This window comes from Pseudochaenichthys georgianus, chromosome 11, assembly GCF_902827115.2.
Source record: "Pseudochaenichthys georgianus chromosome 11, fPseGeo1.2, whole genome shotgun sequence".
In the NCBI taxonomy this organism is placed as follows: Eukaryota; Metazoa; Chordata; class Actinopteri; order Perciformes; family Channichthyidae; genus Pseudochaenichthys; species Pseudochaenichthys georgianus.
This window is the reverse complement of record NC_047513.1, coordinates 10,805,732-10,820,187: the sequence shown is the minus strand read 5'-3', so window position 1 is coordinate 10,820,187 and position 14,456 is coordinate 10,805,732. Positions and strand designations below refer to the sequence as shown.

General features: G+C 41.5%; 1 protein-coding gene across 2 annotated transcripts in view; it reads right to left on the bottom strand.

Annotated features, from left to right (window-relative positions):
- The window catches only part of clcn1a (chloride channel, voltage-sensitive 1a), a 53,951-nt gene that overhangs the window by 19,289 nt on the left and 20,206 nt on the right, over positions 1–14,456 (bottom strand). For both annotated transcript variants that reach the window (XM_034094621.2, XM_071204802.1), the window contains 5 exons: positions 14,354–14,455; positions 13,925–14,009; positions 11,447–11,602; positions 1,932–2,001; positions 712–822 (listed from right to left, as the gene is read on the bottom strand). In XM_034094621.2, the coding sequence (XP_033950512.1) occupies positions 712–822; positions 1,932–2,001; positions 11,447–11,602; positions 13,925–14,009; positions 14,354–14,455 (524 nt within the window). The remainder of the gene's footprint in view (positions 1–711; positions 823–1,931; positions 2,002–11,446; positions 11,603–13,924; positions 14,010–14,353; position 14,456) is intronic.

Sequence of the window (14,456 nt, the reverse complement as noted above, 5' to 3'; positions counted from 1 at the left end):
ATTGTTTGGGAGAGGCAGATGCTGTGAACTGCAAGAAGGTCAGATCGTCACCAACATAATGTGTGTGTTTGTGCCACTGGCCGGGGACAGCCCCCCCCGCCCTCCCCTTGATGAGAAACTTTCAGAAATGATCGGGGAATCCCTCTCTAGTGGAGTCATGACGGGGGGGGGGGGGGGGGGGGGGGGGGGGGCGGGGAATGCACAGGATAACTCAGATGTTATGCAATATTCTACCCTTTTAAGAAATGATAGTAAGCAAAGTGCAATCAAGCTGGGTTAGCACATGTATGTACAAACAGTTGGGACTCTTTACAAAAAAAAACCCATTTATTTCGTGGTTCGTCTTACGGCTGTCAATCACCTGTGCGCAGCGTCTCCACTGCTTCCAGTGCATAATTACTGTATATATCAGAGCATGCACACGTATCTATACAACCTATAGAAATGCCAAACGCCATCAGTTTAAGCGTAATTCTGTCCTTCTGAATTTATGAGATTACATTTCATAACAAATAAATGTTGGAGGAGAATTCAGTAACATATCTGTATTTGTTTAATGTTTTTGTGTGCACTCAGGAGTATCAAACGAGTGTTTGTTTCATCATTTGAAGATTGGCTTTTTATCCATTTTTGCAATAGACGAGGCAGACAGCTTTGATTCATGTTTTTTTTAAATAAGTGAATTGCTAGGAGGTGGAAAGGGAGACTAACCGATGACTGCGTACCCTCCTGGGATGATGCGGTACAGGATGCCATCGAACACAATCCCATGGGGAAACAGCGTGGCCATGATCTCTCCCACCAGCCTGCCGAATGCAGCTCCTACAAGACCAGAGAACAGTGAAGAAGCTAACCTTTCAAACAGATCAAAGTTCATGTACTTTCAACATCAAACAATTCAATAGTAGGCTAAACCACACAAAAAACACACAACAATGTTATGCTTAAATTCATACTGATGTTAATAATTGATGATTTATTTATTATGTATAACCATGTCTAGAAAACAGTACAGTTGTGCATTTGATTGTAAAGTTTTGTATATTTACAGAGACGTTACAAAAACCAAACAGCTCATAAGATAAGATTGAAAAACAACAAGAGATTATCAAAAAATAAGAATTGCCACTTTAGTTTCATTTTGTATTATTTATGAGGGGGGGGGGGTGTAGGGGTCCGTTTGGATTTGGGCCTATGACCTTGAAGTGGCGTTTTAAATAAAATATATGTAATATAGCAAGGTAATCTGTTACATGTGGAAACAAATAATTAAGATTGTCAGAATCTGTTCATCTCTTTCCAGAGCAAACAGACCTCAAGTCATCAGCGTTTGTTGTGGGAGCAGATGGTGAACAGGCTGATTAAAGAAATAATCCCAACATGATAATGGCCCAAACATCATTAGTCAGAGAGACTTGTCTGTTAAGAAACTCGAATCATGCTCGTTCATTTTTCATGAAGCCGATGTAATGGTCTCATTTGCATGTTTGGAAACTGTTGCTGTTGTTTTGCGTGATGAATAGCACACACAAAACATGACACTGCCTATCTGGAGCTGAATTGATCCATTTCAAGTTGTTTGCAGCTTGTAATGATGAATAATTTAAAGTGAAGCATGTGTAAAGGTCACTACAAAAACAACAGATGAACTGCAAATAAACAGATTCCTAAAATGTTGATCTGAATAATAAGAGCCTAATATCTCTGGGGAAAGATAATACATCAACGACTGAGATTCCATAGAAACAGTATTTTGAAATATAACTGGTTTGCAGGCAGCTCAATCAAGTGAAAAATGCCGTTAACTGGCTACTAAAAACGTGCAAATGAAAGCTATCAAATGATTGATACCGAAATGTATTATCATTTAATAACCCCCCACATAAACCTTGCTTAATTTAAACTTAAAGGCTATTGGTGTACATTCTCACCCAGTATGAAGACAGGCATGAACGCCCCAGATGGAATGGGCATGGCGGTGGCCACAGCAGACATCCAGAACTGCAACACAACAATCATACAACATGTTAAAGAGAAGAAACTAGGAGCTGTTGATGGAAAACAATAAAACCAAAGTGTGCAGCCTCAAATTAACTTCAGATCAACATACAGGCCAGTCAACTCATTGTTTGATTTAAAGATGAGTATTCAAGACTTTCCCCTACGGCTGCAGACTGAACATCCAATGGCATTTCCCACTTTTGAATTCCAAACACTAGGAAACGTAGGGGAAATGCTGCGCGTCGTTTTTTGATTGTTTGTTTATAAACATTTGGGGGAAAGCATGATGTGACCAAACGATGTGTTCTGCATTCCAGGCATGGTAATGTGGCTGAAGTCAAAGTTAACATCACACCAGCGTCACCAAGCTGTCAAGTTGCTCCACAGTCAGCGTGAAAACAAGTCTCAATCAATGCTGTGATTTTTTTAGCAAACAGGTCGGAAGCTTTTTTTCTTCTTCCAGGTTTTAATTTCCAATATTATCTATTTCCTTGCGGCAGCTTACCCAGCCCTAAAACTAGTAGGATTGCTTATTAGTTTATTGCTCGTGTTGCATAGTGATATGAAGTCCATGCGCTATTAAGACCTTTTGTTCTGCGTGGTTGTGTTTGAGTGGGAGAAAAACAATCCATTCATTTAGTCACAGCTTAATGAGCCACAGAAGTGGATAATCTGTGTGGTGTGTGTGTGTGTGTGTGTGTGTGTGTGTGTGTGTGTGTGTGTGTGTGTGTGTGTGTGTGTGTGTGTGTGTGTGTGTGTGTGTGTGTGTGTGTGTGTGTGTGTGTGTGTGGAGGGGACCCAATCACCCTTGGGTGTCCTTGAGCAAGGCACCCATCAACAGCTGCTCCACTGAAGCTGCAGAGGATGGTGCTGGAGCTGAACTTGTCTCCCAGAAGTGGAGGCTGATGACTAATACTTCTCTAAAATAAACTCACCCTTCAGATGTTACTTACCGTGTGTGTCTCCAAACACTATCTGTATTCATCAAAGTGTACCTTTGAAATAGCTCCCTTAATAATACCCTCTGTGTTTGGCTGCAGAGCTCATCAGCGATGATGATTACCTTTAGCAACACTTGGGATGTTCTGCAGAGAGAACGACTCGCCAGCTTTCTGTCCCCGGCACCACATACTCAATTGGATTTGAAGGGATTGGGAGAGTAACACAACATTAGCATTTTAGCGGTCCAGATTACCATCGATTATCATCGTCGTTTGAGAACTTAATTACTGTGGTACGAGATAAAAGCTCATTACGGCGTCTCTCACAGGGTGGCTGCCGTTAGATGGCAGAGAGGACTGCACTCAGTCTTTTTCTCTCCGTTACTCCCAAAAGTCAAACACAATCACGCAGAAACACACAACACACACACAGGCCTTCAGCACACACTTACATTCAGTGTCACAAATCCTAAAATAGATTTGTAAAATATTGTAAGATCACTGTTTGATAAAGGACAAGTTGGAGATAGAGTGACAAGGTGCTGTTAATGTGCCATAAAGGGATAGAAGTCAAAATAGTTATAGGCATAATAATACGGACTGAACTTAAAGCTCCAACTCACCTTTATTGGTCACTTAAAAAAGGTAACCGTTTGACAGATACATCTATCCAATACAGAAGCTTCTTGTGGTTTATGTTTAAAAGCTGCCTGAACATGGGAAAAAAACTATAAAAACAACAGCGTATATCTATACTCCTATATACAAAATATACTGTATGTGTCGTAAAAATCTGTCTGTGGTTTGACAAAATAATCTGATAAACTAATACTCTCACATTTTTCTTTCACAATCAAGTACGTTTTTTTAATAAATATAATATATATTTCAACCCTGGTTTGTTAGTCACAACCTGATTTTGAGCCCAAAAATCAGGTTGCACATTATACATTTAAACTATTGCTAACTCTGATAAACAAATGACGTGTTTTATTTGCCACTTTCTGCAAAATTGTCAATTATGAGTTTTTCATGGATAGTGTTCTTCCTATTGTTTGGATTACAATACATTCAACTGCATATCGACCACGTCAGGTTTCTGAGTCTGCAACTGGAAACAATGCTAATTTAACAAAACTGTTACCGAAATTCAAACAAAAGTACACTTATATTCAGCATGTGTAATTATGTTTTGCTTCATTACAGTGCACCTGCCTAGCACATCATTTGACAGTTTAAATTAAATGAAGACAAACTAAAAAGTATACTTATGTGGTGGACTAAGAGAGAGAAAAGGACATCAGAGCCAGAGAGAACCATACACACAGGGGAGAGAGGAAGATCAAGAGTGTGTTTGTGTGTGTACTGTGAAAGAGTTTTAACAGCCAGCTGCTCTCAGTTTTGGTTAAATGAAGTGTTCACTACAGGGAGCCACTCTGCTCATTGAGAAACACCATGACTAAACTAATGCAGCCTAGGACGCTGAGTGACAGACTTTGATATCCTGTTGATAGGATTATTTATGTGGCATTTATGCCTAGATTAACTGTAGACAATGCAAAAAACAGAATAGGCCGGCATTGACTCTTTAAAGGGAAATGGAATTTCCAATAACAGAGTGGAGAACATTTGTAATCTTTGTAATCATATCTTAAGCTTCAAACTCACAACACTGACCGATAAAACATGTAAGTCAGACATTGAGAAAGACCATCAAGCACATGTGGAACTTAGTGTAATGTGGCTCCCATGTCTTCTGAACAGTTTTCTTCTGTATTGACTGAGAATCTGCTCTTGCAGTTTCTCACTTCTTCACTGTGCTCTGCATGAGCTCTTGAGAAGCTGCAGATTCTCCTCAAACATGAGGCAGCAACAGCTCGGTGTCGTTCCTTCAGCAGCCAACACGACTGTGTGTGGGTCAGGACCGGTCAGGACTCACAGGACTCACAGTGTTTAGAGACCAGACACTGACTGTCTGACTGTGTTTTTTATACATGAATCACTTGAACTCAGAGGCTCTGGTCACACAGGAGAAACAATACGGGGGAGGACAGATTGACAGGAACACAAACAGTTAGAATATCAGGAGGCTAATCACAGGGAGGGCTACCTTTTGCCTTCAGAACAGCTTTGATTTTTAGAGACATGTGTTTCTGTCTGGATTACATTTCAAGTCTAACTGATGGTGGCAACACTGTTGTTTCCCTGTAGGTCAGTATTTTAGAACGGGATGACAACTAGGTCCGTCACAATAATTGGTTTATTAATATATTGTACAAAGAAAAGTAATGACCTTGATCATTCTTGCTGACCTTGACATTGCATGGTATGTTTGTATACAGAAGAATGTCACCAACATTTTAGCCAACATGATGCTAAATAAACAGAAAGGTTCTCCCAACCATTATAAAACTTAACTTAACAACCCTAACAACAGTAACGACCTAACAACAGTAACGACCCTAACAACAGTAACGACCCTAACAACAGTAACGACCCTAACAACAGTAACGACCTCACAACAGTAACGACTAACAACCCTAACAACAGTAACGACCCTAACAACAGTAACGACCCTAACAACAGTAACGACCTCACAACAGTAACGACTAACAACCCTAACAACAGTAACGACCCTAACAATAGTAACGACCTAACAACAGTAACGACCTCACAACAGTAACGACCCTAACAACAGTAACGACCCTAACAACAGTAACGACCCTAACAACAGTAACGACCCTAACAACAGTAACGACCCTAACAACAGTAACGACCTCACAACAGTAACGACTAACAACCCTAACAACAGTAACGACCCTAACAACAGTAACGACCCTAACAATAGTAACGACTAACAACCCTAACAACAGTAACGACCCTAACAACAGTAACGACCCTAACAATAGTAACGACTAACAACCCTAACAACAGTAACGACCCTAACAATAGTAACGACCTCACAACAGTAACGACCCTAACAACAGTAACGACCTAACAACAGTAACAACCCTAACAACAGTAACGACCTAACAACAGTAACGACCTAACAACAGTAACGACCTAACAACAGTAACAACCCTAACAACAGTAACGACCTAACAACAGTAACGACCTAACAACAGTAACAACCTCACAACAGTAACGACCTCACAACAGTAACGACTAACAACCCTAACAACAGTAACGACCTCACAACAGTAACGACTAACAACCCTAACAACAGTAACGACCCTAACAACAGTAACGACCCTAACAACAGTAACGACCTCACAACAGTAACGACTAACAACCCTAACAACAGTAACGACCCTAACAATAGTAACGACCTAACAACAGTAACGACCTCACAACAGTAACGACCCTAACAACAGTAACGACCTCACAACAGTAACGACCCTAACAACAGTAACGACCCTAACAACAGTAACGACCCTAACAACAGTAACGACCTCACAACAGTAACGACTAACAACCCTAACAACAGTAACGACCTAACAACAGTAACGACTAACAACCCTAACAACAGTAACGATCCTAACAACAGTAACGACCCTAACAATAGTAACGACCTCACAACAGTAACGGCCCTAACAACAGTAACGACCCTAACAACAGTAACGACCTCACAACAGTAACGACTAACAACCCTAACAACAGTAACGACCTCACAACAGTAACGACCCTAACAACAGTAACGACCTAACAACAGTAACGACTAACAACCCTAACAACAGTAACGATCCTAACAACAGTAACGACCATAACAATAGTAACGACCTCACAACAGTAACGACCCTAACAACAGTAACGACCCTAACAACAGTAACGACCTCACAACAGTAACGACTAACAACCCTAACAACAGTAACGACCCTAACAATAGTAACGACCTAACAACAGTAACAACCTCACAACAGTAACGACCCTAACAACAGTAACGACCTAACAACAGTAACGACCTAACAACAGTAACGACCCTAACAACAGTAACGACCCTAACAATAGTAACGACCCTAACAACAGTAACGACCTCACAACAGTAACGACTAACAACCCTAACAACAGTAACGACCTAACAACAGTAACGACTAACAACCCTAACAACAGTAACGACCCTAACAACAGTAACAACCCTAACAACAGTAACGACCCTAACAATAGTAACGACCCTAACAACAGTAACGACCTCACAACAGTAACGACTAACAACCCTAACAACAGTAACGACCTCACAACAGTAACGACTAACAACCCTAACAACAGTAACGACCTAACAACAGTAACGACCTAACAACAGTAACGACTAACAACCCTAACAACAGTAACGACCCTAACAACAGTAACGACCCTAACAATAGTAACGACCTCACAACAGTAACGACCCTAACAACAGTAACGACCTAACAACAGTAACAACCCTAACAACAGTAACGACCTAACAACAGTAACGACCTAACAACAGTAACGACCTAACAACAGTAACGACCTAACAACAGTAACAACCCTAACAACAGTAACGACCTAACAACAGTAACGACCTAACAACAGTAACAACCTCACAACAGTAACGACCTCACAACAGTAACGACTAACAACCCTAACAACAGTAACGACCTCACAACAGTAACGACTAACAACCCTAACAACAGTAACGACCCTAACAACAGTAACGACCCTAACAACAGTAACGACCTCACAACAGTAACGACCCTAACAATAGTAACGACCCTAACAACAGTAACGACCTCACAACAGTAACGACTAACAACCCTAACAACAGTAACGACCTAACAACAGTAACGACCTAACAACAGTAACGACTAACAACCCTAACAACAGTAACGATCCTAACAACAGTAACGACCCTAACAACAGTAACGACCCTAACAACAGTAACAACCTCACAACAGTAACGACCCTAACAACAGTAACGACCTAACAACAGTAACGACTAACAACCCTAACAACAGTAACGATCCTAACAACAGTAACGACCATAACAATAGTAACGACCTCACAACAGTAACGACCCTAACAACAGTAACGACCCTAACAACAGTAACGACCTCACAACAGTACCGACTAACAACCCTAACAACAGTAACGACCCTAACAATAGTAACAACCTAACAACAGTAACAACCTCACAACAGTAACGACCTAACAACAGTAACGACTAACAACCCTAACAACAGTAACGACCCTAACAACAGTAACGACCCTAACAACAGTAACGACTAACAACCCTAACAACAGTAACGACCCTAACAACAGTAACGACCCTAACAACAGTAACGACCTCACAACAGTAACGACTAACAACCCTAACAACAGTAACGACCCTAACAACAGTAACGACCTAACAACAGTAACGACCTAACAACAGTAACGATCCTAACAACAGTAACGACCCTAACAATAGTAACGACCTCACAACAGTAACGACCCTAACAACAGTAACGACCCTAACAATAGTAACGACCCAACAACAGTAACGACCTCACAACAGTAACGACCCTAACAACAGTAACGACCTAACAACAGTAACGACCTAACAACAGTAACGACCTCACAACAGTAACGACCCTAACAACAGTAACGACCCTAACAATAGTAACGACCCTAACAACAGTAACGACCTCACAACAGTAACGACTAACAACCCTAACAACAGTAACGACCTAACAACAGTAACGACTAACAACCCTAACAACAGTAACGACCCTAACAACAGTAACGACCCTAACAATAGTAACGACTAACAACCCTAACAACAGTAACGACCCTAACAACAGTAACGACCCTAACAATAGTAACGACTAACAACCCTAACAACAGTAACGACCCTAACAACAGTAATGACCCTAACAATAGTAACGACCTCACAACAGTAACGACCCTAACAACAGTAACGACCTAACAACAGTAACGACCCTAACAACAGTAACGACCTAACAACAGTAACGACCTAATAACAGTAACAACCCTAACAACAGTAACGACCTAACAACAGTAACGACCTAACAACAGTAACGACCTAACAACAGTAACAACCCTAACAACAGTAACAACCTAACAACAGTAACGACCCTAACAACAGTAACGACCTAACAACAGTAACAACCCTAACAACAGTAACGACCTAACAACAGTAACGACCCTAACAACAGTAACAACCTAACAACAGTAACAACCTAACAACAGTAACAACCTAACAACAGTAACGACCTAACAACAGTAACAACCTAACAACAGTAACAACCCTAACAACAGTAACAACCCTAACAACAGTAACGACCTAACAACAGTAACGTCCTAACAACAGTAACAACCTAACAACAGTAACAACCTAACAACAGTGGAAGGCTAACTACTTTACCCTAAGACATCAAATGTCAAACATGAGGCTTGAAACAGTGCTGGAGTTGTTGTCCAATCCGGCTTCATAAAATCATTTACAGGCAAGCAGTAGCAACATGAAACACAGCAGCAGTAGCAATGTGAACGCAATAGCAGGGCACAAACGCAGCAGCAGCAATAGCGAGGCAGAGGCAGGCAGATCTGGCAGCTTAAATAGAGCGGCACGTTTAGGAGAATGCGTTGGTTGGTTGTAAGAGGGACGAGGTGTGCCACGTGTTAATGTATCATTGGCGCTCGAGTTGACTGCCTGAACTAGCTCGCAGGCTTCGCCCCATTTGGCCTAAATGAGTTGGACAATATTGGAAAAATCACATTTTTTGTGTGTGTGATCTTGGATCTATTGATCATCCTCAGCTCTATTCAATTCCAGTCGGACTGTCATCTAGGTCTTTCAGATGAGGTCCTCGGCACTGACATTGTCTGGGTGGTAATGACACCACCCACTCATTGTATGGGCGCGGGCAGTTGCAGCTCTTCAGTGGGAAGCATTAGGTCTTACCACATGCTCAATAAATACACAAGAGAACGTTCAGTACAAAGGCACCAGACAGCTCTCAGGTTATCCATATTCATATCAGTTAATTGCCTGATTTTATATACCGGTCCATGCTAGATGTAGTTACTGAGGCTACAAGCTCTATGACACTGCTTGTTCTCTTCCAACCAGTTAGTTCACTGACGCTGCTTTAAAGATTAAAATACCCTGACGCTGCTTTAAAGATTAAAATACCCAAACTCTTGAAACTGTCATCAATGCTTTCATCACCATTAGATTAGATTACTGCAATTGACTCCTCTTGGTATAAGTAAAAAAATCCCTCTTTCCTCCCTCCAGCTCATCTAAACTCTGCTGCAAGGATTTTAACCCAGTCCAGGAAATATATCCATATCACACCGATCACGCCTTGCATTGGCTACCTGTTGCTTTTAGAATCGATTTGAGATTCCATTGCTGACTTGTAAGGCTTTGCGAGGCCTCACCACAAGCTATCTATCTGTTAATGCCCAATGCCCAGTCCCGCACCCTGAGATCCTAAAAGGCATCGCTGCTGGTCGTTCCAAGGTCCAGATTCAAACACAAAGGAAACGCTTTGCTGTCAGAGCTCCTGGAGGTTTGAACAACCTGCCTGAGGAGATCAGGGCTGCAAAATCTGTCAGCACTTTTTCTTTTTTGTGATTTTTTTGTGTGATTTATTCTTAATATATGCATTTTATTATTTTCTATGTGTTTCTATGTTAAGATGCTATTGTTTAGTTCACTTGCTCTTTGTGTATCTGTGTCAAAGCACTTTATGCTATGTTTCAAAGGGGCTATATGAATACATTTAATTATTATTTGTATTATTATTTTAAAATGATATATGCCGCTTATTAAAAGTATTGAAGCTGCTTTGTTATCGTGGGGTAGTTATCAACATGTATGTGGGTAGTTCCTAGTCTGTTCGCAGTCATCTGTCCCCCACATTCAATCCAGAACCTACACCAGAATTCTGGTCATGCCACTGCTGATAACTACTGAGATAGAAGGGTTGTGTGATTGTCCAGTGTGTGTGTGTGTGTGTGTGTGTGTGTGTGTGTGTGTGTGTGTGTGTGTGTGTGTGTGTGTGTGTGTGTGTGCACGCAGCTGCTTACAAGAAAACACAAGACTGCTAGAACTGCTGGCAGCTTTCCAGAACTGTTGACCTTGGCCAGAAAGACAGACACACACACACACACACACACACACACACACACACACACACACACACACACACACACACACACACACACACACACACACACACACACACACACACAACACACACACACACACACACACACACACACACACACACACACACACACACACACACACACACACACACACACACACACACCACAAGAGTGACCTGCAACACATGCACCCAATGAAGAGGAGGACGATGATGACGTAAATGCTTACGTCAGAGAAAGCCAAGTACACTCATTCACACTTTTGCCCAATCCAAACACAATCACACACTTGATGACACACCCTCGACCATCAATCCAACCCCTATCCAATCCAGCAAAAAAGCCTCCACTTTGAGCGAGCCACACACCTTCATGAATAGGAAGAGCAGCAGGATGACGAAGACGCTGACGTCAGGGTGAAGCCAGGCGGCGGAGAGGCCCAGACCCACCGGAGGAGAAGACCCCGAAATCTTTGTCCACGTAAAGTTGTCAAACAGGGAGTTGATACACTCTCTTGGCATCAGCTGGAGAGGGGGAGGAGAGGAAGGAGAAGCGGATGGGATGGATGAGAGAAGTGGCAAATAAAGGGATAAAGGAAAAGGACAGGGTAAAGTGGGAGAAGGGGGGTAGAGGGAATTAGATGATAATTAAAGAGGAAGTGAAGAGGAGAAAGACAGGGATGTGTAACGAAACTGGAGGGAAAAAAAGAGGCAGAAAGGAAAGAAAAAGAAGGAAGAGTGGAAAGAGGGATGAAAAGCGAGTGATAGAGAAGGATGGGAGGAATAGAGAATAAGGGAGGGATGGGAGAGGAAGCTTTGGGTAAGAAAGAGTTGGGAGAAGAAGCCAAAGAGAGGAGTGATACAAATAAATAATAGAAACAAATGTGTTGAGGAGGAAATGTATGAGAAAGGAGTACAAATAAGTGAAGGGAGGAAGAAAGTCAAGAGGGACAAACAGACAGGAAGTCATCCGTAAAGCTGGAAGCAGACGGGTACGGGTGGCCGTGTCCAATGACTCATTCTCTTTAGATGACTCATGAATGACTAATTCACTTTTGCAGCGTTTTGCACCACACCAGATGCCGCTGAATCGCTCACAGGCACAAATCACAGTACATCTCACATCTGGAAAACAACGGCAACTTCATTTCATTTTCTCTGCTTCCTCCTTGAGCTACACTTGAATGGAGAGCCTGGAATTGATGGCTCGGTGTGTGAGAGGGAGATGTTGAGGATCTGCTCTGTGAAAGGCTGCTGTGGGCCTTAGACGGATCTGGGTGTAATAATAGGCTTTCCTGCGCCTTTTTGAAGTTCTGGGTTCACGTCTGGTTCACAACTCATGTAGCTTTTAATCTCCTCTCTCTGAGCTGCCGCTGCTGCTGTCACTCTGCGCTGTGCTATCAGGTTGGATTGGAAGCATTTCATTTCCCAAAATATATATGGGATTACTTTTCTTAACTGAAATGTTTTAAATGTATCACTTTACTTAACAGCCAATGCTGTTATAAAAAGGTGTGCGACGTTTATACAATAAGGGCGTGAAAGATATGCACTAAGGGCAAGGGGAAAGGGAAAACACATGTTAGGGTGACACGCATATGCACACGGATAGATACACATGCAGTTACAAAAGCAAATGACAAACGCCTAGCTCATACTAGGTGGGAGCTGCACATTTTATCGACAATCAAAATCGTTATATGGACTAGTGCAATTTTCAAATGTCAGGAAGTATTTGATAAAAGGCAAAATATGTTAAGATACATTTCTCAATTTAATATTGAGGTGCTGCATTCTACTGACTTAATAAAACAACTTTGTGAGGTACGGATCCTCTTTTCCAAATTGGGCTGCCCTACACATCTATAACTATAGCTGTGAGAGCTTTCACCTTAAAACGCCAGTTGTTCACGGAAAAGGGAACAAGCCATCCAATCAAGGATAAGCACTGACATCACAGTAAGGCCACATATGCATATTAGTAAGCTGATGGTGCTCAGGGTATTCAAGCAGAGATTTGGTTCTTGCTTACAGCTCCTTTCCTAATACCAATTATTAGAATCATTTTGGTGACACACTTTATCTAGCTCGTTGTCACACTTTGCCAAACACTGAAAGATAATGAGGCTTTCGGCAAACCGTGTTAAAACAGCCCTGTAGATTTAAATGAATGTATTATTTCTCAATTCTTTAATACTAATTGGTGTTACCACTGCCAGATCAAAGGCTGTGGTTGTTCCCCTCAAAGCTGCACAAGGGAAATGTTCATGTTGGTGTCTCCCTGTGAAGCTGGTAGGTCACAGTTTGAACTTCGATAGGCTTTGATCCTGTGATGTAGCTTCCGTAAATTCAACACAGCAGGCTTATATTTATTACGTCTACAGCTCTGTGATGATGCCTCACACTGAAGGAATCCAATAACATCAAACATGATATATAATAATGTTGCTCATTTTGCTTTCTGGATATTTTTCATCATGGCCTGCAGATGGATACTGGACAGCACAACGTTGATCTGTATTGTTTGAAAGCAGGCATACTCTGCATTAAAACAATTTCAAAATAACACAAATGTACTGGTAGATATACTAATGAAATTCCACAATTTAAGTTAGACACAAGCCCAGAGCGCACTACAGCTCCTACGCTAATGTACCAAACCGGGTACTGTGTTGTGTCCAGAAACGTGGTATTGACTTTTCTCATGACATCCCTAGCTCCTGATAATTGCTTCTTTGGGTGGCATTTCCTGGTGCTGTATGTTGATAGACTGACCAAAAGACGACTTCCTGGTGGTCTCCCTGTCTGAATGACTGAAATGTGGGATAACAAGATATGATCTCTGACCTCTCCTGCCATGAACTGTCCAAACCCAGGTGGGAAGGTCAGGGTGGCGATGACCAGTGTTACCACAGCAGGGAAAATCAGCCGGCTGGGGGGAACAGAAGAAAATTGAATGTAAATAATAACGGATTATTTCTCATTAACAACATTTTTGACTCAAACACTACATTTACAAGGAAAAATGCAATTAATAGATACAAATACTTCAAACTGTAAATTCAGTATAAACCTAGGATTAGCTGCCAATAATATTAAAGCATATAATACACTGTATATAAACTCAATAATTAATTCATATTTAATTTTGATTTGGCATCAGTCAATGTAGATTAAGTGCGTAACTAGTAAAATCCTATGCCATAAGCATCCTTTAACCAATTCAATTATAGCAAATGTAAAAATGTATATCAAGCGTTTTGAGCAAAGACTCACTGTTTGGTGAGGAAGCGTGTCATGGCGTTGGGGCGCCTCATGAACAGCACCACCTGTCTGTTGAGATAGACGAAGAACGCCCCCAAGAACCCACAGGAGATCC